The 24,067-nt window shown below is 36.8% G+C and overlaps 1 protein-coding gene across 5 annotated transcripts in view; it reads right to left on the bottom strand.

Moving 5' to 3' along the window:
- Positions 1-24,067, bottom strand: part of PPHLN1 (periphilin 1) — a 71,803-nt gene that overhangs the window by 9,480 nt on the left and 38,256 nt on the right. For 3 of the 5 annotated variants that reach the window (XM_087767540.1, XM_087767541.1, XM_087767542.1), the window contains one exon: positions 21,814-21,954. In XM_087767540.1, coding sequence (XP_087623666.1) covers positions 21,814-21,954 — 141 coding nt within the window. Of the gene's footprint in view, positions 1-5,144; positions 8,039-15,980; positions 16,074-21,813; positions 21,955-24,067 lie in introns of those variants that run through there. The other 2 variants (XM_087767543.1, XM_087767544.1) reach the window with 2 other exon arrangements.

The raw sequence follows: 24,067 nt of genomic DNA, 5'->3' as shown, positions 1-24,067 counted from the left end.
GGTGGAGCCCGCTGCAGCTCAGGGGAAGCCTATGACCGGCTCAGGTGTGCGACGGCTGCAGGAGCGCCCGAGCAAAGCCACGCTGCCTTGTCTTCAGCACGTCAGCCTCATCTTCCTGCGACTTCTGTTGTGCAGGGCTCTGCCCCCCCAGCAATAATACACCATCCCTCCTCAGCTCCTTTCTTCTTCCCTTCACCATCCAAACAAAAAAAATACATGTTTCTGTGCATTTACTCAATGCTTACAAAGCAATCTAAAGATGGAACATACAGTTTTGTATGACACTGTTGAGCAGAGCCAAAAAATACTAAAAATAAAAAGCAATTAAAAGACAAGTCCTCAACAATTGTAGTAAGTGTTCACAGCTCGTCACAAAACAAGGACAAATCTGTAGAGCACAGCTATAGAGTCCTGAACAATCATAGCAAAAGCCAACCAAGTTGGTACTATTTAGAAAACTGTTCACATGAACTATTGAACTGTCTCAGCTCTCTTTTAAGTCAAAGTGAACAGGGAAAGCACCACACACAAAGTATTCAGCACAGTGCAAGATAAACCTTAAACTGCTATGACTTGCACCGCCTGGCAATGAAATTAATATCTGGAGAGTTCAGCAACAGAGTTTTCATTTATGAAAACTTACATTTTCCAATGTACTTACAGTTCCCCATCATTTTAAAATTACTACAAGCCAGTTTTCAATAAGAAGCGAGATGTTTACTTTAAATATATTGATAGGAAATCCATATATTTACTTTAAGAATTTTTAATACTACAGTGGAGGACTTTAAGCGAATGTTTAAATGAACAAGAATTGATACACAACAAAAATGTACATGACGATACACTTCACTTAATGTTACATTTTGGCAAGAGCAAGCGCATTATTACTTCTTCAAGAAATGTCTTGCTCAGTCAAGCAGAAGTAGCTCCCATGTGGGAGAGCGAGGACTATTATGTTACATGGTTTTACTGGAGATAATTCTTTACTAAACCAATCAGACCACATAATAACAGCATTCTAACACCAACTACAGGCCCTTGGAGACCAGTTTGTGTGTGGCCTAGATTTCATAGGCTTCTTTACAACAGATGTGTTGGATGAGGGTAGTGTTACTTCATATATTAACTTGTGTGTTCCTTAGGTAAAACAGCAGTATTTTTTTTTAAGTTCTACCTTTTACATATTCTTCTAATAGAAAGTGTGTGCCTTCTGCAAGCAGATGATAAATCTGAATTCAAACAATCCATAGCAATTACAATTCCTCAGTTTCTAAACCTCACTAGAAGTACAGTCTCTTAAAGGTATATCAATGACATCTTTTCAGCTCACGTGTAAGAATATCCAGCTATATGTTTAAAATGCCCAGCTACAAACAACTGTGCAGCTAAGTCAAAAAATTGTCTGAAAGAGCAACAATTTATATATCTATTAGTTTCTCTTTCTTCTATAATGATCTTCAAGTCTACAAACTGCATTGTCATAGGACCATAAATGAAAACAAAATCCTAAAAGCTCTCCTCTCTGACAGATGCTAAAAAAAATCCCGTAACTTGAAATGCACCAGTTCAGGATTAAACAGGAAATAATCAGCTTTATGCCAAAGGAAGGACCTCGCCCTGCAACTTTTTATTTATAAAATACTGAATTGATGGAAAGCTATTTCCTAAATCTGCTCCATGGTAAACTTATTGCTCCATCCAAAACAGGAAGGGTGAAGTTTATCTACAAAAGACTCTATGTTAATTCTCTTGTTAAAAATGCTTTAATAGCTTGCAGTTATGTCCACTGACCATAAAGGAAAGCGATCCTCATTTAAGCTTCATCAGAACGGGCTGTATACTAACAGCAACAATTACATGACAAACCAGTCTTCCTTGTCATAAAAAACACACTAATATTTTTGTACAGAAAGTACAGTAGTTTAAAATCTACACATATGGACTGTGTTGCAGTCAAGATCAGCAATGATGCATTTGCTTTTACCAAAAAGTGACCTGTGGTGATTTAGTTTTCCCTCAACAGGAGTCTTCGCACTTTCAATTTCAACAAATATCCTCAGCTACAAATATTCTCAGCTTCAACATTCTGCATTAAGAAGGCTCATTTTTCTTAATGGGCAAGACAGAATTTTATCCTGACATGTGGATCACCTGTATTTTCTTCAACGGTATAATGTAAACAAGCAGCAAGAGAAGACAACAAAAAAATAAATCTTCCCTTTCCAATTAAGAGCAACTCCCAGCAGATCAGTTGCACGATTAACTGGCAGCAGTACTGTTGTTATAAACTCAAAGCTAGTGGATCGATGAGTTTAAGAACCAGCCCTTAAATGAGAAGACTTTCTCACCATCACTGTCTAAAAAGCAATTTCAATTTTTTTAATTCTTTTATGGTTAAAAAAAATGCTAAAGCAGGTTTGGATATGCATGCCAAAGGCTAGGTTCTTTAATCACATGTGCAGCATAAAGAAGATACTATGCAAAATAAGTAAACTACTGTATGTAGCGGACAAGTTTTCAGAAAGGGAAAGCAACAGCTGCAAGAAGAAAAACAATTACTTAGATTACCAACATTTTATTACTTAGTTTATGTTAAACCTTAAGGTTTCTGAAAGTTTAGAATTACTCCACACATTACATTAGCCTCACAAATCAGTTTTATTAGCACCTCAATAATGGATCAAATTTTTTTCACATCCAAGTCATGGTCCTGTCTGTACCCTCTAAATAGCCACTCTCATCATTTACTTTAAGTACTCATTTCAAATATAAAATCAAATAAAGGAGAAAGTAAACTAAGGCCATGTTTTTGGAGACTTCTGTAAGCTTTCCCTAGCTTGTGGATGGATATCTTTTTCCATATGCAGCTGTGACGGCTAAAAAGACTATTCCCCCTTCCCAGCTGTCACCATCCCCACGCCACAAATCATCACCCCACTTGTTTGTGTGAGCCAGCGATATACAGGATTACTCCTAAAATTCATTTTTAGGCAAAAATCAGCCTGATTAGGTCACATGGTAGCACATCAGTTGGGCTGCAGGGAGGAATCACCTATTCTGGGCGAGAGGGCAACGAGCAGCAGTAGATGTCATCTAGAAAGGACGTTTATCTATAGCCTTACTAGTGTGCCCAGTCTCCGTGAGCTCATCCAGGACTGCTCATAGAACTGCCACCTAACCTAAACAGACAAAGCACATGGGATCTGTGCTGAAACAACCACATATCTTAGCATGTATCTTCAGTCAAATACAAAACTTATAAAGAAACAGAACATAAAGCTAGCATAATGGCTGGCGCGGGGAGCAGGTCAGAAAAGCTCATTTCTCATTGCAAATATATTCATTCCTTCTGTATTTTTAGTATTCAACACCCAAACTCTCTCTCCTTCTGAATCTGTTCCCACAATTCTAGCTAGTTCCATTTCAATTTGGAAGCAGAAATCCCATCCAAAAATTGGTAAAAATAGAAAGCATGTCTCTCCTCAAACAGAAAACCACAAGGAGTAGAGATTGTCTTTTATGGTTAGTAAATCATATGTCTTAGGGCAGTGATTACCAATTGTGGTTCCAAGGGAACATAGTAGGAGTTCTGCATTTACTCAGTGGATATACCACTGACTGTATCCCATAGTACCTGGAATTAGTTATTTGATAAGTTTGGGGTACAGCTCGTAAGTAATATTGAAGAATCACAGCAATTAGCTGGTTCAAAAAAGGTTGGAAATCACTGATTTTTAAATTGTGAACTATTTTTCCATGTGAAAAACAAGCCTATTTTGTATTTTAAAAGATCTTTTGAGACTAAGAACATTGGCTTTCTATTTCCTTATTACAAGGCTTTATTAATGAGATAGTTAAGCAATGCTGCAGCATTTCAGCACAAGAACTGTTACCTACCAAACTCATTAAAGGAATGCCTGCGCTGTTCAATCCAGTGTCACTGAACATTTTCCAGAAGTTGTCTGATGGGGTGAACTGACAGAGGACAGATTTGGAATGAACTTGGCAAGATATGTGAACACACTCATGACTTTTTGAAGTGTTCACTTGTCTTCAGATTCTGGCATCCACTGAAAAGCTTTGATTCTTTCCAAGTCTGGCTTCAGTCGGTCCTTATAAAAAGTACTATGACCAACAGAAGAAAACTGGGATCATCAAATATTGTTTTGTGTTGGGGTTTTTTTGGTGGGTTTTTTTGGTTGGGTTTTTTGGGTTTTTTTTTAAAGCATTAGCTCTGTATTCTTCTGATAGCTTAGGGCAGCTTTCTGTGACCCCAGACATCTACAAATTGTGAAAATGGCTCGATGCAACAAATTCACTAAGTAAAAAAAATAACAGAGAGATTTCTAGTACTGAAGAGACAAAATTTGCACAAGGATATTAGAGGTCTAGACTCAGTCCTCTTGGATTTACCTCATGAAATGTCTTATTTATTCTAACCATAAAACAGGGAGGCTGATTATTTGCTTACCAGTATCTGCTTACTAGTAATGATGGTAAAGCATCGTGTAAATTAACAAGTCAATAAAAAAAATTAAAGCTAGAACAAATTAGTGGCTGCTCAGCAACTTAGTCAACTTCCTGCGGGTTACAGATTTGTTGAGTATCACCAGCAGCATTATGAATTGTGGCCACTTCAGAGGTGCAGCAAGTTCTGCCTCTAGCCAACACTCCAACGCGTAGAACTTCACTCTGGCAAATCACACAGACAACTAAAGGGATGGGGGGGGTTGATTCTTCAACTAAACACTTCATAAAATTTCAGCTTACCCCCAATACCTTGGTGATTTGAAGATATCCTCAAATAATTAGGAAATCTGTTAATATCTGCAAACATACTTTGCCATATTAATCTTATCTTTAGAGATACATAGGCTATTGTTTGAATAGCCTAAAATAATTCACTTTAGGGCAGACACCAAAACAAATAATTTCAAGTCAAATAGCTAAAATCTGGGGAAAGAGTCTAATAAGCTAATAAGAGCTAATAAGGAGGTAATACAAAAGAAGATCTAAACTAGATAATGAAACTGGAAACCACAGAACTACATATGAAAATATTTATTGAATAAAATGTACTGTTACAATATAAATAAACTTTTTAATGCTGTATCTCTAAGCAAAATAATAGCTGTTGCTGATGAAGTCTACTGATGCTGGATTGATACAGTGTGTTTTGGATAAAAACAGCATGGAAAGAGAACAGTGAAGTCTCTTTTGATAAGCAGAACTAAACAGTTCACTGCCTAAGATAAAAATAGGTTGCTAAAGGTCAAGCACTTTAATGCAATAGCCAAAAGAAACAGTACCATGCCATTTACCTTTTAACCTTACTTCATACAAGATTACCATGTGCTCTCAAAGATACAGAATAGACAGGGGTTATTCGTACAAACATATCCTGAAAAATAAGGCATTTCTCACTTCATGCAGCCTTCCAGACCTTTTTTTTTTAAAAAAAAAAAAAAAACACACAACAGTTCATGCTAGTAAAGATCTGGCTGAACTACACTGTCTGGAAACAGAATTAAATGAGTAAAAAAAATTTATTTAGAATTGAGCAAGCCAAGTTAAATTAAAAAACACAATGAAAATGAATGACATTTTCTCATTTCAATTAGAAATTCCAGTGGGCTTTTTGTTTTTTAAAATCACAAACTTTCTGCTTTCAAATCAGCAGGTAAGACATTTTGTTATTTCAAGGATTAGTATCCACAAAGAATTGATTTACATGCTAAATAAAGGATTAATTTATTTATTTATTTATTTAAGAGTACCATGGACTGCGTAGAATGATAACAGTAACTGTTTCATAAAAAAAAAAAAAAACATAAGAAGTTGTCTTCTACAGGGTAAGTCAGTAGCTTACACTCTTACTGAAGAAAATATGACTAACACTTTCCATTTGTTGGCTGCAATGCACTGAAACCAGATTGTAGAACTATTGCTTAGTTTTAATATGATCCATTAACTCACTTCATCTCGCCTCAACTTCGCATTAACCTCTCTTTCACTTGTTCACCTCTTCTCTTTGTTCTCCTTAGTTTTGCGTTGCTCAGCAAACTGCAGTGTGGACAAATGACTCTTCCTGCTCCAAAGACACTGCAGTTGGCCAACACGTACATAATAAAGGAACCCCTACTACCTCTGACTACCTTCACTTCTGCCACCACAATTTTATCAGAGTCTCCCCCGTTCCCTCAGTAAGTCTTCACTCAAGCTCTCATATAACTTTGCTCTCTGAAAAATCAGAAATTCATTGAAAAAATATTTCACGTCAACTGAATTATCTAAGCATCTTTGTATTACCTTGTGGGACAACTGCATTTACATTTCATGCATTTCTATCAAATACAAAAAACATAAACAAAAGGTATGTTTCATAACTAAATGGAAACATTATTTAAAGAACAGAAACAAACACTGCCCACTGTTACATTATGGACATATGCACACATGTTCTTCCAGAGCTTTAAATTTAGATATATAATGCAGTAGCTTTAAGGAATACAGTAAAAAGCTATTTGTTTACACGTTACACATACGTGCTGAGCAATTCATACTGAAATGGATTGCAAGCATACCAATGAAAGCTTGTACCCATATATGCATAAACCCTCACTGACGTGAGACTGAGTATTCAGACTCAGTTAACATGTTAAATGACCTTGCCTCTTTTAAAATCTTAATTGATCCACAATGGATGAAAACAAGCTCATCACTTTATCCCTAACAGACCTCTGCATATCTTAAGATAACTCTTCAGCAATATGCACATAATATTTTTCAACAATACTTAGTCTTACTGTACAGAAACACTTAGTCAAACAGCAAGACTGAAGAGAAATTGAAGCCTGAGATAAGGAAATAAGACACGAGCCACGTTACTATAAAGGCACTAGACTTTCAAAAATAACCGGTATCATTTTTAACAAAAGGGTTATAAGTGATTGAATCCTGCTTTTCCTAAAGGAGAAAGGATCATTTTTTTTTATGATAAATGTCATGATTCAAAAAAGTGAACAAACTGGTCCATATGCAGAGTAAAGAAAGAGGCTTGTGTTGCAAAGCAGAGGTTATGTTCTCGGAAGTCCCCAACACATAGCACAGGTCTAAGAGAAGCAAGGGGTTACCTTACATTTTCACTGCACTGTCAGAAATACATACATGCAAAAATTATGTTTCTCCCATCGATTAAAAATGTATTTGGATCGATATAAATGAACAAGGAGAAAATAATCTTTACAGTAGATGAGATATTCCTCTTTGGAATCACTGCTCTGGCTGCTTACCATGACATGAGTAACACCTACACAAATTAAAAGGCTCCAGAGCCAGCTCATTATAATGATACATGCTTTTCTTGGTAGCAAAAAGCCCACCTTTCTTAAAATAGAAAGGAACACTCCTAAAACAGAGTTTCTTTGGTAACTTATCTGGGTCATGAGAGACCATATAATTACTTTAAACTCCAGATTTTTTTGACCACCTCCCATTCCCCAAATACTGGCTGACAAATGATGTAGGAAATTCACACACCAGGAATGCATACTGTATTTAACTAATTCTTTTAAAAGTCTGTCTTATCAAATCACATATAAATTTGCAATTTTAGATTAATCACATCTGGGTTAGGTATGTTAATGACTCAATACTACAATCATTTTACTGTATATTTACTAGTGTACAGATGATAATTGTCACATTTGGAATGCAGATGTAATTCTCAATCCAAAAGGAGACCGCAAGAATAACAAGACCAATAATTTTGTTGTATGTGTTATGAAACATTTCACTGTGCTGTTAAAAGCACAAATCACTTATACGTGGGCTCAAGAAACCAATAGCCCAAACCAAATCAAGGGCAAGTCGGAGAGCTTTCCAGAGCTCAGAGTGAAACACTTAGGTATCCTGTTACTAGAAAATCAAAGGAAAAAAAAAAAAGCATTAACTGACCTCAGTGAAACAGGAAACAGAATCCCAGAGTTTATCTTTGCTTCTGATTTTAGTGAAAACATAGTTGCAAGAAAACATCCTTCAATAGCAATGTAAGAAAAAGGAAAATTGTACAGTGAGCTGTAGTTATGCCTAATAGCAAATTTGAGAAAAACTAAAAAAAGTATTTAAAAATTAATAAGGGCATTTTTGAGTTATGGCTAGACCTACACTTGGGTAAGCAGATTAACAGTTTCATTAAAACCAATATTCATACTGTTTTTATTTTTAGTTGACGAGAAATACAATAAAGTGAACCAAAAGGACAACAGAACAATCAGCAATGGGTGACACGTTTATCAAATTCTACAGTGCGCAATTTCAGGTACTCGATGCAGGAACGCCGTATTTCCTGCCTTACGATTGTAGCTTTCTGCAGACACCTCGAGGGCACCCAGAGGAGAAGACACCAAGCTGGAAGCACTTGACTGCTCCCCACTTGTTTCTGGCACCAGAAATAGCAATGAGTTTTCTTGCATGATGTAGCGTCTCCACCCTCCAGCCAGGGAGAAACTCCACTGCATTTGCCCATAGGCTTCAGAGCTCCTGTGGAATTAATTCCCATCTCCACCCATGTTCCTCTTGTTCCCCATCTCTTTCTTTTCCCACCCTCTTGGCTGCACTTCCTGATCTTAGCACAAATATTCTTTTTTCAACTGCAAGTCTAGTCCCACATATGTTCATTGCTTCCCACACTCGCAATTCCCAACTCTACCTCTCCTGTCACCATGAATCCTTTAATCTCCTCCAGATTTCCTCCACCCTCCAATTCAGCGGTTATCTCATCCCTCAGCTAGACATAGCTCCATTCTGCCTCTTCTTCAGAAACTCTTGCATCCTTTTGCCCCTGCCTTCTGGACTCTCTCCTGCATCCAGTCCTCCTTGCATCTTCCCTTTGGCATGGTCCACCTCTCTCCATAGAGAAGGAACTTTAACAGGAAAATTCCTAACTTGAGATTCACCTGCCTTCCTATGCTGGCTTCTCCCCTTTCAATTGTGTGAAAAAAAGTGAATTTTTGTTGGGGGTGGAGAGGTGTACCAGTCATTGCCAAGAGCTGGTGAAGGTTCGGTCTCCATCCCCTTGCTGGGAGGGCTATGGGTAAGACTGTCCCACCAGTAGAAGTTATCTAATTATAGGTTTCAAGGAGGCTGCATCCAGCTCACAGGTTCCCCCAAATGAATAGACATCTTTATCTTAAACCGTAACAGAGTCTTTGTTGCAACTTTCCTTTCAGTGGCAGGCAGCTGACGCATTGAAAAGGGCATTCAGCTTTACTTCACAGTGAGTTGTGCCTTGGTGTGGGAACATTTCTCTGTAATTGCACACTTCCAGTTCTTTATTACATTAGCTGACAGGCAATGAATACATAAACCATTCAGAAATCTTTTATCTTCATTTTCCTAAAAGTACGAATACTTTAATGTACTGTAAGAGGTTAGAGTTTTAATTAAAAGGGACAATTTAGTTCACAAAACTGAGCTATGTCATTACCAAAAATACTGGTTATTGTGACTGCTCTTTCCTCGCAAGATCTACTCAAGAACTTTAGGGGCTGGAGCAGCTGGGTACCAGCTTGGTGCACAACTAGATCAAAGTTCAGCTCCAACAAGCCAGCTGGAAGAAACTGCTATGAGGGTGTCTACTGATGCACTAGTGCTCCCAAATGAGGAAATTCTCCAAAATAAGTAGAAGGCTATTGAAGTTAGAAGATGGTGAGGTATCCTAAAGGAAGAAGAGAGTTCTGGTCATGGCAGCTTTAGATAGAAACTAAACAGAAATATTTTTTAAAGTTTTATCTTCCCTATGACAAAAAAGAAACAGTTATTATGCAAATGCCAAAACTACCAAAGACACTCGCTTTCTATAGATTTCCGCCTGATGATCAAATAACTTTGAGTCCCTAAGGCAGTGCTTTCAAGATACTGAATGTTCAGAGATGGTAGTGGCTTGACACACAACACAACGTGGGTAGTCACTTGTCGCAGCAGGCACATTCAAGGAAACACCAAAAGAGAACTGGGTAAAGAAACATCTGCAAATTTTTCATTCTTTTTCCTGATCTGACGGATAGCCAGGCCCCACAAAGACTGACGTGCCAGTGCAGAGGACAGTACAGCATGGGGATGTAATTTCTTAAACTACAGTTGCCACCAAACTCTTTGTAACATGCAGCTGAGGTCTGCAATGGTACAAGTTTTTTGTTTTGTTTTGTTTTTGAAAACAACTGCAGCACTTGCTTAAGGGAACCTTCTGATGTCTAATGAGATGCAATCATATTATGGTCTTTCTCCAATGAACTTGTAGTTTCTGCTACTGCCTATTTTCATAAAGCTTGTAACAACTAATCATTTTGGTTTATGCCTAAATTAAATTTAGTTGAAACCTGACAACAGAATCAAGAGATACAGAGCAGAGATACTCTGCGATTGCATAAGCTAGTTTCTCCAGGAAGCCAAGTTAAAAAAAAAAAAAAAGTAATAAACTGGGAAAATTTCCAGTTGAAGATGATCATCAAAAAGCTTGTGTCAGCATACCCTAATCTATTCTGATTTTGTGTTTAAAAATGCTTATGTGGAGATTTTTTATTTAGGTAGCATGTGACCAAAAAAGTTAATATATAAATAATCTACTATACTAAGGTGGTGAACTGCTTGTGGAGATTAATTATGGTCAAATAGGTACACACAGTACTCACGTAAGTACCACATTTCATGTTGTAATGAAACCAAGTATTTAAGCTATCTGGGGGGCAGGAGAGGGGGAAAGATTGCCAGCAAGCCAACTGAACTATGGAGAAACAGTATCAAACCCATCTATTAAAGGTTATTAGTGTCACTCAGAGCAATACTCAAAGTTCAATAGTTCAGAAAATTAATGTATAAACAGTCCTTCTCAAGAAGCATGAGAAGCTAAAGAACCATGAACAGCATGACCCACTTGATTTTGTCAGTATTCAACTTCTGTGATTTTATAAGTCAAGTTGACCCTACTAGCCTTTCAAAGTCAAAAGTACCAAGCTAAAACAGGCACACTATAACCTTTGTCCTGTGGGGACTCTTGGCCCTTGTTTTTCTGCCATATTTTGTGAAGTGTGCCATTAAAAGTTGTGATATCCATACTAGTATATGTCCAGACAATCACTGAGGACTGGAAGTCACAACATCGGTGTAAATAAGAGTCAAACAGAACAGGAAAGTGATCCTTGTGGGTGGGTGATAAATGATGATGTGCATTAGTCATTTACACCCCAAGATAAAAATATAATGTTTTTATAATCTTAACTTACACAAGAAGCACATGCATAAGCAACTTATGCAACAAAAGATTTTTTCCCCCATATCATTTAGGAAACTAAGTTCCCACTTCTGATGCCTTTTGGAATTATCTTTCTAAAAATAATAATAATAAAAAAAAACACCATGAAGAAGGACTAGAAGAATACCTTATATTTTAAAGGTCAGAGCAAATGAATACTTTCTATGCCAAGCTTTTAAGATACAAACCTATATAAATACTATATGCACTCAAAATAATTTGAACAAAAACCATTCACAGAGAGTCCTCTGTGAATTGAAGCTTTTTGATCTTAAGTGATTTGTTTGCTTTCCAAATGCCATCCAATTAATGGCTGTCAAATCACTAATGTTCACAGAAAAGAACAAGCTATTAAAAAAAGTGTGGCCTACCCATCTTTAAAACATATTGAGTTTAACCTGCGCAGTGAAACAACTGCCAGAAGATAGAAGATATCAGGCTAGGCACTGAGATACAAAAAGAAATAGAAACTTAAGAATCAGGTGACAAATGCAACCTGTCACCAAAGTGTCTTTGGTCACAGATGATCCCATATTTATACATGAATCAGTGTTGTACACAAATCAGATTGCAAATGGATTAGAGGATTAAACTACATGCACCAGAAAAACTGTCATCTACAAAACAAGTTTCTGTTATATTAAGATCAGACCTGCAGTCTGTAAGACACACAAAAAACCATAAAACTGTAGATTCACACTTCAGCAGATTTTCCCTACCTACAGGTTGTCTGTGCGATACTCTTCTGTTGCTGTCTACTCTGACCTCCTGAGGCCTGAAAGCTCTTGTCAGTGCAGGAGAAATGGAAACCAGCTTTCATGCCAAACATCAAGTCCCTCCTGTCACCTGCCTTCCTGCCACTACATATCATTTGCCACTTACCAGGGCTTTTTGCATGTTCGCTCAGTTACCGCTTTCCCATCATCACATATAGGTTTATGAAATCTTTCCTTTATGACGCCATTCTCCATTTGCCCTAAATACATCCTGTTTTAAGCACCACTTGGATTCCTGTTTCATCTTTAAGTCTTTCAGAAGATCAATGCTCAGACTGTATCGGGAATACTGATAGAGCTGATGTGAAATCAGTGTTGGGGGGGAATAGATGCTAGACAGTAGTTCTTTGAGCTAGGGCTATTTCTGAGGCAATTTGAATTTCTGGATCTAATTATTAGGTATATGGCACTAATATTCTCATTCTGTTTCAATCCAAGCAGCAGCAGGTTTTCCCAGCAGCAATGCTGAAATATTCCTCCAAAATTCAAAAGATGTCTTGTTCAAGAAACACTAGGTTATAAGCAAGCAAAATACTAAAAAGTTGAAACTTTAAGCCTCAGTACACTGAGCCAAATAAGAGAATTGTATCTTCCCCCCTTAAAACAGTTCAAAAAGAAAATCAAACAACACTGCTAAAACCACCTCTCAAGTCCACCAATGCCCTTTTGTTAAAGCAAGAATAAGCTGCAGACAAAGTTGGAGAGGAGGCTTTCTCTGTCCTCTAAATTGAAGTTATTAAAACCAGCAACAAAACCCCACCAACGACAAAAAAAACCACACACAAAACAATAACCCTCACCCCCACAGAAACTACTGCCTTTATCAAGGCCCAGACTATCCATCATTTCTAGTTTTGTCCTTCAGCTTTCTCAGGAGGCTCGCCAGTGTCAGCTCTGCTTATCCTTCCAAGCATCTTAACTTCTGACAGTTTTTTCAGTAGGCAATTTCTCATAATTAGTTCCTAATTATATATCAAGGCCCACACACTTTTAGAGAGTTTCTTCTCTTCCTAACATCTTTTCCAATCCTGTTTGCACTCATCATCTCTTGAAACTAATCTTTCTTCTTCCTAGTCTACTCAGTGTTATAGTTTCCAAGTCTTCTTTCACCCTGTTGTTAAGTTCTTCTGGTTTCTCATGACAGAGCAAGAAATTTTAAATCAAGCAACCACTGCTAGCTGTTGACTGAAAAAAATACTATTTAATGGACTACTCCTTAGATTTTCACTTTATCTGACCAAAAAGTGATCTTTTCTTTCAGATTTGAACAGCTGGGCACTGAGTGAAACAGATACAACCTCTTTCACATTTTCTTTGGTTTTAACTCAAGTCCAGCAATTTTATGAAGTACCTAACTCCTAACACTCTCTCATTTAAGTCTTCCAGAGACCTGCCACGAAATTAGAACGTCTGTAAGCAAACCCCTTTAAGACTGTCTGTAAGCAAACAGTTCTCTGAGATCTCGGAATCTGCAGTCCTGCTTGGTCACATAGATGACGCGCCGCTACATCAAAAACTGTATCAGTGACTAGATTTGTCAACAGGCTGAGTCCCCAGCATTCACCAGCTTCAAAATAATGTGCTGAGCACAGGCCAAAACTTGTTACATTAAAAAAAAAAGAAAAAAAAAAGGCAAAATGAGCTATCACACACAAAATCTTCCACAGATAATGATAAAAAGCCAAAGGTGAATCCTATCTAATGTAGCTGAGTCTCTCTAAGAATGAAAATACCCTACTGTTACTGTATACATGCATACATTTATAGTGTTAAGTTCTCTTAAAAGTATCGCTCCGTGAGCGTTGCATATTAAATAACACTCACTTTTTATCAACTTTCCAATGAAAAAACCTGCTGGCAAAAAGCTGAAATGTGGTAATACATTTCCTTATTAAACTATACCTTCAGGTGCTGAAGTAAAATGAGTGAGTTGCGCTGATTTTGCATATGCAGCAGTTTGCAATTACGAACATTGCAGTACATCCCAAATAACCCATTAATGCCCATGGAAAGGGAGAAAAGACAGCTAAAAAAACGGAAAGTGAAGGACTGCAGCTTGTAAAGCGTGGTGACCCAAACACAAGAAAAGGAAAAGTAGTTAAATTTTTCACATCCTTTTAAAAGTAACCTGCTTTTTAAAACAATGTATTTGTAAGGAGAATCAATGATACTATGAGAATACTGACCAAAAGCTTTCATATTCTCCATCTTGCAGTCTCGATAAATGTGAAAATGCAGATTTCTAACAAACAGCTCAGATTTAGAAAATTGAAAGATCTCAGCACAAAGAAGACTTAAGGCAAGTGTGAACTATGAAGATGCAAATAAGCATAACAACTTAATTGATTTGATTCTGCAATGGTAAAAATTAAGGAGGTCTAGAATAAATATTAAAAGATAGTAGAAAAATCAGCAAGTCAGAATTAACATGGAAGAAAAAGTGCCTAAGAATGTGTAAAAAGTAATAAATGACTTGCCTTGTATATGAGAAGAAGGGTACTAATACAAGGAAACTAATAAACTGCAAAAGGATGAAACAAGATCATAGGCAGATAATATCATTAAGTAAAGGAATCATCATCAATTTTTCTGAAAAGCCTAAGGCAAAATACCAAAACCTGAGGCAAATGTTTTCTTGATTAGGAAAAAATAAATTAAACACACTTAATTGTATCTTATATTTAAATAAAATAAACATAAGCTCAGAGGAGGCATGATACATACTATGCTACTAACCAAATTAGACTGATGATAAGTTCATCATTAAGGCCATGCTACTGTGTATTAAGTACACAAGGTCTGAAGGACAACAGAAAAGCTAGGAGGGAACCAAAATCTACAGCTTCCCAATCTTTTACTCTGATCTGGCCTGTTACTCTTGTCTGGTCTACTCCTGTCAGAAACAAGGCATGTCTGACCTCATCCATAATCAGAAATAATCCTTTAATGTGTTCTCTAGCTACTGTTCCAGTTCCCTCAGCTTCACTTAACTTACCTACCTCTTAACTCATATTTTAATTAGGGGATTTTTTCCAACCTAGATAATTTTGCCTGAAATGAGCAACAGCACAAGCAGACCAACAAGCTAATCTAAGGAAACAGTAACCTGTTTCCCTTGCTCAGCTGAAGTCAAAAGAAAAGGTACATTCAAGGCTCTGACAGCTTGCTTCATTCCTTCCTGGATTCCCATTAGTCCAATTTATTCATTTATGTATTATACTACAACCGCTAAAACTTAAATGTTTAATCTAACATATCCAGAACTTATAAAACTTTTATGATATACTTACCACAGTTTCTCCTTAGCTTATTCCTAACCAGGATGCAGAAGCTACCTCATATTTACATCCTCCTTCACCTTTACACTGTTGAAGCACTATAAAACAGTTTTGCTTGAAGCAAAAGAAAACTAGCAATGGACACGGGACAGGGTGGGGAAGAAGGCATGCAGTATACTTCCATATGTTACAGAAATTCTAACTATTTCATCATGACAGAAATGCCTGTATATTTTCTTTATGGTCTGATATTAAAACCAAAACCTTCTTAACTAAATCCTCACAATGTAAAAGTTCCACTTTGTGAGCTGTCAGTCTTCTCTCAGAGCAGCACCTCCAGAGAACAGTCCCATTAAAAAGTGTTAAATACACAGAAAGACAATTCAGTTATTGCCATATAGATCTTACCAGAACAAGAGATCTGACGAAGCAGGAGAACAAGAAGCAGTTCTTCTGAAACTACACACACTACAGCTACTGAAACCTAACTCTTTTTCTTACTTAACTGCAACTTCTAGGCCAGAGATTTAAGTAATTTGCCTAAAAATGAAAAGCAGTTAGACAGCAGATCTGGAAATAGAATTTGGACAGCCTGTTGACCCAGCCACACACCTGCTTTTCCTTCGTTCTGTGCACCATATCTATGAAGTTTCAAATGCAAGCTTTGGAAAAATCCGTGATTTTCAGCATCTTCCAGCAAGAAAGCTGTCCAATAAGGGTAACAGTTCGTTAATACTACTGAGGGCTGTTAACAAGTAATATTAATTTAGAAAGCCAAGTAAATAAGCAATTAATCCAAACATTTGAACACTTAAAAATATTACTCTGCTGAACATTTAAAAATATTGAATGAATATTTAAAAATATTGTTGAACTGAAACCATTCAGTCAGCCAGTGATCCTATTAAGAAAAAAAGCATTCATGAATGCATTAATTCCTATGCTTCCTTCTTAGATGCCAGAGCTCTGTGCTGACAGTCAAATTGAGGTCTGAGTGTCAAACCTCATTCAGAAACTTAGAGGTTTGATTTTTTGCCAAAATCAAGGAAGGTACTTGGTTCATTTGGCAAAATTTGTGTTCAGAAAATAATAGATTTTCAGAGGTAATCCATGTCACTTCAACTTGCCTACGCAACACTTAAGAAACTGGACACATAATAATGGACTAATTAATACAGTGTTGCAGACTTGATGTCTAGACAAGATAAGACATTTCAAGAATCCCTGCTACTCATGCTCATAAAGGAACAACAAAGAGATAGCCTTTTGTGTAACACTGACGCTGAATTGCTCCAACTGTGAATTTAACACCAGGGACATATTTGTCATCACTTCCGAAAAAAACCCACACTTCAGCACATTATGTGCTAAAAGCATAAGCTGATCCTTAACTATATAAAAACAGAAACTAAACAAATTCAAAACAATACCTTAATGTATATTACATGTTATTAAATGCAAAAATATAAAAAAGTGCATGAAATTGTTACATCAGCAACCTATGAATATTCATTGACCTTTACATGCCAATGCAAAAATTCTCTGCTACACTATTCTCAAGTACCCAGACCACTTTTTTAAACACTTATTTAATGGGCTTCTACCCTACCGTGCTCAGACAACATATAACACCAAATTTCAAAATTATAATTGTGGAGGAAAGAGGGAGAGGCATGTTCGAAGGCATAAGGAAACGGCTAAAAAAAAAAAAAAAAAAATCCACCAACCAGAAAGCTGATTATCTCACTATTTTTGCTCTTAAAAACTCTCAAAGTTTCTGATTGCTTACAAACAGAACATCAAAAGCTGCATTGTGGATCTAGACCCTACTTCACAGAACCTATTAAAACATGAGACACACATTCATGCTGCAGAATTTTCATTCAGCACAAAGAGGTACGAAGATGGAAAAGAAGATGCACCAGGATGGAAGGGATCAGTTTTCCCAGTACCTGCCATGCAGAAGTGCCAGGAAAGATCCTGTCCTACCAACCACCAAGAGGCAGAGCCAGCAGGTCCTGGGCACTGAATCCTTCCCTGAGAGCAGCTGGGCCCACTCCAGGCGGAGTGGGTCTCTCACCTCCCTAAGTGAAGCCAGCCAAAAGCAGGGGACCACAGCAAGAGGCTGGGACTCTGCAGTTTGAGGATGGGGACAGGAAACTGCCAAGAGGAGCAGGGAGCAGAAACTGTGTCCTTGGTGGAAAGAAAGCATGTTCTGGAGAACAGCATGCAGGACTGATGGCAGCTGAGCTCAGAGAGAGAGCAATGAAACACTGAAACAGACTGTCCAGAGAAACAGTGGAATTTCCCTCACTGGAAATACTCCGGACTCAACTTGACAGAGCCCTGAATGACCTGATCTAAAGCCCTGTTTCAAGAGAGGATTGGCCCAGGTGAGGTCCCATCCAACCTAGATGTTTCTATGATACTGTCACTATGCTTGTCATTTCAAAGATGAAACCAGAGACTTCCATGATCTGCGGTCCCAGTTCAGCAATGTTCTCAAGTGCCTGTGCCTCTTCAGCCATGTTCTTCCTTCCCAAGTAATATTGGCAGACTTCCAATTAAACATATGCTTTGGAGTTTTTCTAGTTTGGGAGTCACACAGATAATTCTTGACTCTGTTCAAACAGTGTCCGGATTCTTCTGAGCATTTATCCACGAGCACAACTCTTTATGTCAGCTTCAGTTAATACTTGCAAGGCAACTGCAGACTCTTAAAAGATAGTCACTAAATTGCAAACCGCAACTAGCACTTGTTTGGCCATTTTTGTCCTGGCATAGTCAGCACACAAAGAATTTTATTTTTCTTCACATTACATGATTTTCCATGAATGCTTGCAATAAGTCCCCCATCAAACAAATAAATAATATACAAATATTTTGTCAATGAGCCAGAGCGACCATTTACAACCATGTTCCATTTAAAATTCTGAATTTGGCGATTGTATTATTGTAATTTAGAGGAAAGGTAGAGGTAACTTTACAAAAGAGTGATATGGGCGATACGTAAGATACAGAGACAGACTTATTTAAACAGAACACCTGTATGAATATTTCATTCAATTGCTTAAGGGATTTTTTGTTGTTTTTTCGTAAGAGAAATAACAGACTACATCACAAGCCCCCCCCTCTCGCCGAGGGCATCAGGCTGCCTGTTTCTCTGCTCTACAGCAACGAATTTGCTCATTGCAACCCACTGTAGGTGTTCTGCCAGCAGCGTTTTTTGCCTCTGGGTTTACCTGAAATAGTACCACACTACGAAGCAAAGGTACATATTTGGAAAATTTTGCTCTTTTTCCTGGTTGGAGCTTTGGAGAGAGATGGATATGGAGAGAACAAAGCAAAGAGGGCTTTATTGGCAGTTTGGAAGAGCAAGAATACCTGGCAATCAGGATGAGAATAAATATGAACTGAAAAGCAAACATCACTAGATCTGGTGCTCCAAGAGAAAGCAGAAGAGGTCTGATGGGTCAAGCCTTCTAATCAAGCCTCACTTTCCCAAACACTAGCTGGACGCTCACCAATTCTTAGACACATGCCCAGTGGCACAAGAAGTTATTTCTACCCTGTCTGATTTACTTATTTATTTTAAATACTTTAATAGATGTCCAGTGAAGTCTGAAAACCAATCTTTCAGGAATCGTGCTTTGCAGAAGGATTACAGCTTCACCATTTTTGCAGCATAATGCTTTGCAATAAGTATTTTATTTTAGTAATCCTTCCACAAAATTACATTCTAGAAATAATACATTAAAACTAGGTATTCAGAAGCAATTTTAAACACCTGAACTGGAAAAAAGTCCATAGAACAAAAACATTTTCTCCTGTTATTGAGTCTTCAAGACAAATAATCAGAAACAAATTATATAAAAGCTTTCTTATAAATGTATTCTGTATTTCATTATCAAATCAGTGTTCCTATTCCTAAAGTGTATTATAGCCTACAGTTCACTTTTAAGATTTAAATGTTGCAGGTATATAAACAATACAGCATGACTAGCAATAGCATTAAATTTGCATGTTAAGAACTGATTTTACCGTGCAAAAACCAGAGACATACTTCCAGTTAAACAGTAGTAAAACCAGTATAAATTATATTAAGAAGTTCATCCAAAGAACCTTTAGTAAGCAGTTCACCACAGGACTGCAAATTTAGTTTCCATTCCACTCTTTGCTCCCTCTCTCATTCCTTGTCAAAGGCAGAGAACTCAAGCCACACAGAATTAAACCATATTCACTTTTAGATGCTGACAACTCAAAGTCAACGGAATAGTGTACAAATTTCTACAGAGAGACCGCTTCCATACACAGTAGGAAGACTCATAGTATTTCACAATTATGAAAATCATCAGGACTATAATAACAACAGATCTTCTGGATTTTTTTTTTTAATTGCTGAAGCAGAGCTTACTTTTGAACATTTATCTGAAAAACACATAGGTCATTTTACAGTCTTAAGTTTAAATGATTAAATACATATCTTGTCTAGCTCTCAACAAATTCACAGTACTTGATTTTATAAAAAAAATACAAATCTTGTTCAGTTGAATAAAATGTATTGAAGATGATTCCAGTGTCATTCTAAAATCTTGTTTTAATTCTGCAGAAGCTGACAGCTTTAATATTCAAATCAACAACAAGAGAAACTGGTTCTATGAAATCCAAATCTTTTTAAGTTATTCCTCAGGCTTTTCTGAGCTAAATTCCTAAAAGTATTCTGTTTTACAGAACATAATCTAGATTTCCTTAAAGATAAGCGTAAACTCTACCAAACATAATAACATTAGATCATATTGAAAACAACATTTGCTTTTTATGCCCAAATTTTCATCTGCCTTCACCATAAGCCTGACCTTAGGATCAAGGGGCAGATCTTCATGGGCAATAAACCAATCACCGATTCACCAGCATCAGGCTAAATAATCACAGTTGCTATTTTTTAAAAATCTGCTCCTAATCTTTTTTTTTTTTTCCAGTTTGTAATTTTTAAATAGTTAGAAGTTTATGCATTTGGTAGTAGCCGATTTAGGCCATATACAACCTGGCGATCAGACACACAGGGATAAATAAACTGCATCATGACCCTCATAAGTTACAGCATGCTCTGGTTAACTCCACCCCAGCCAGACCCAGCACATATGCAAAGCCATGCTCACTAGGAAAATGATTATGCAAAGTCAACATTAAAAAAAAAAAAAAAAAAAGAAAAGAAAAAGAAACAAAAACAATTGAGTAGAAAGTTGTTTTTCAAGCATTAAGAAAAAAGGAACAATGGTGTTACAGTACGGGAAATGGGCTCACAGGCAACAGAACAAAGGCCACTGGAATTAAGATGGAAAACGAAGACCTAGAATAAGCTTATCTCGAACAAGACCAGAAACCTATTTTCTTGAAGATGTTATTATGAGATAATCATGAGGGGGAAAAGTGATACTTCCCTTCCACCCATCCCAGGCATACACTGAAAACACTGTAAATTAGAGCAAGTTTGAAGGAAGTCATCTCTTTCTCCCACACAAATTATAAACTTTAAATGCAATTTCCAGCGTTGGGCATAGTTGCATTTACGTCAGAAAGATCAAGTCAGAAAAATCTCCAAACTCTCCATTCAAAGTAACAAAAATGGAAACAAAACACTTCAATTGTTTATGACAAATGAAATTTAAGGTTACTGTAGATAATTTCCTTACTGTGAGGTGACATGATGTTAAAGACTAACACATGAACTTCCACTGAACCGCCTCAAAGACTCAATGTTACAAGAAGAGTAATAGAAATCATTTCATATTAAATCAATCCCCAAGTACTCAACACAAAAGAGAAAAGGATACAAATTTTTAACACAATATCCCTCCCTCATCCAGATATAAACCACTATAGTCAAAGCAAAACTTAAAGGTTCTTAATCTTCAGAGAATGACAAAAGGCACTGAGATTCAAAGCTGATTTAAAAAAAAAAACCAAATAAACACAAAACCCCAACAAAACACCCCCCCAAACCACAACAACAACAAAAATAAACAACAGGCAGCTTCTAGTGTTCAATGCCAAACTGTACGTATTTAGGCTAAGGAAATTACAGTGTAAAAGTCATTTTTGATAATTTGATCTCACAGAAAGCCTTACTTTTTAATTGTATTTGAAAATATCTGTATTATATTTGATTTTAAAACAATTATTCAAAGAAGCAGTCATTTTCTTAGCTAGCAAAGCAGCAGGTGTTTCATGTAAGTTACAGAAAACTAACACTAATTCCCATGTGCAGATGCCATACTTCTTCAGAATTAAATAGATGGAGATGTTATCATCACATCATCTCAAGACGTCAGATTACAGTCATATTATGCTCCAAGAAGGAGGAAAAAATAAATCAACGTATTTCTAGCAGTTCAAACCATTTGCACAGGTACTGTATCAGTGACAAAATGCCCAGAGGACTCACCTGTTCAATCTCCTTTGTCTTAGTTGCAATTGCTTTTGAGCGGCCAAGAAGCTGGCCATCCTCATATAATTCCGTACTATCCGTTATATTTGTTTCTGTTTCCTCTGTTTGTTCGACATATAATGGAGCTGAAGATCCAGCCTTAAAAAAAAAAAAATAATAAAAAAAAAAAATCAGAGTTTTGAGAGCAAAATAAAAACCTCAAAGTGTGAAAGCAAAAATAAAAACCCAAATACAGTCATTCAGTTAGAAATGAGTTGGTTATCAAGACTATTAATGAAGTATTATTGCTACAATCTAACAGATACAGAAATATGGATTTTAAACACGTAGAAAACATGACATCGTAAAAAACCTGTGACTCAGTCTTAACTGTGTAAAGACAATGATGTCAGATAACCTTTACCTGCCCTTCTGCTGAGAATAATCTTGTATATGATATTTATAACACCAGCTAGCAAGAAAAATCCACCATGAAAGTGGGATTAGTTTTCTGGGAAAGGATAAAAGTAACAAAATCAAAGGTAAATAGGCATCGACAAAATCAAAATGCTGTCAGAAAGAACTCTTGCAGCATTCAGGACCACAGGTTTAATATTAAAGGAACAGAGATACCTATTGTATAGCAAAAGCAAACTCCGCAGTTAAAGGATTCCTGATAATATGAGAAGTCTTACTGAAGTACCAAAATTGTATAAGCTTCCCTCTGGAACAAAAATTAAGACAGCATCCCTGCCCCAAAGAAAACAGACTCTGACTCCAAGGAGTCTATACAGAAGATGTAAAAAGAGAAGAAATTACTACAGCATATTTAAATCCAATATTATGGAACAGATTTGTAGAATGTAGTAATTTTTTTTTTTAAATAAGATTTGAAAATTGAAGAAGATGCATAAAAATATTTTCTACTATCAAAAATAAAGAGGTGGAGAATCTTAAGACTTAACTAACATGAAAGAGAAAGGTATTAGACAAAAAAAAAAAAAGAAGCTTAAGTGGTCCTATGAGCATCTCTCAAAACTTAGCAGCAATACAAACCATTAAGATTGCATCCCAAATCTTGTTACTGCAGTAAATCACAAAATGCCTGAGAGGGAGTACAGGCTGCTAAAAAGTTCAGTGCAACAGAAAATTCAACTATTAAGCACTGTGTAAGATAAACTGGAAAAAGTTAAAACCTGTTGCAATTCATACATGACAGCCTACTAATCAAGGTGAGAAGTATCCTTTCTTCTAGGACTCAGACTGAGATGCCTCACCTCCTTCATTAGCATTCCTGTAGCACACTTTCTTAGTCAATAAATCATCTCAGATTCAGCCATAATCAACTGCAATTGTTTCATTTTGGGTCTGTCTTTATTTTGAGTCTTTTTGCCACTGCAGTTTTCTCTGAGGCACAGAGGAAGCTTTAAACAACTCTCCTCCATATGGCCCACTCTGTTCTTTCCTCCCTTGCATTACCTTCCCCTCATCAAGAACAGGATGGGCATTTCTCTTCACTGTTACTCTCCTGAACCTCTCAGAAATGTCCACATATATGTTTTCCTCTGTATGGCATTCATGCTTGGATCAGTTTGCTGCTTCTTTTTCCTCCCTCCAACCCCTCCCTGCCCCGCTCTTTTTTTTTTAAATTTCTTTTTCCTGGAAGGAAATGAACAGTTTATTTATCCAACTGGATCCTCCTGTCCAGTATCAAGAAGCTGCTGATGCGCTCAGCCATCACATCAATGGACAGGACTTAAAAGTTCAGATAAATATGGATCCAGTGAGTTTATTTCTCTAATCTAGCCCTTAGGTTCCACAAGTGTGAAATACAAGGAGGAAGTCTGATGCTTCCCAAGATGCTTTTCTTTTCCCTCAATTATTTACAAACAAATCTAAAATACAAACCCATTAATCATAAAGTTTAAGATGTGACTTTGTAAAGTAGGTACTATTTTGTTTTTGTAAGAGTGCCTCTAAAGTTGAAGCAAAGTGACAGTTGAAGATGAAATGATCACAGAATTAAAACAGGCTATTTTACAAAAAGACATTACATGACATTTAGATTGTTTTAAATGACAAATACATCTTCCACTAACACAGCAGAATCCAAAAAAGACATCCTATCCAAGAGCAGCATAACAAAATGAAGACTGAAAAGGTCTATAATCACACTTCAGTATAGCAAGGGGTAGAAGACAAGGAAGGGCAAGAACAGATGGGTATAAACTGACAATTAATTGATGTTGATTATTAATGAAATAAAGGTTCT

The sequence above is a fragment of the Nipponia nippon genome, unplaced genomic scaffold (genome assembly GCF_047370975.1).
Source record: "Nipponia nippon isolate SJK-2023a ecotype South Korea unplaced genomic scaffold, ASM4737097v1 scaffold_3, whole genome shotgun sequence".
NCBI lineage: Eukaryota > Metazoa > Chordata > Aves > Pelecaniformes > Threskiornithidae > Nipponia > Nipponia nippon.
The sequence above is the reverse complement of the archived record's forward strand: the minus strand, read 5'-3'. Positions and strand labels throughout refer to the sequence as shown.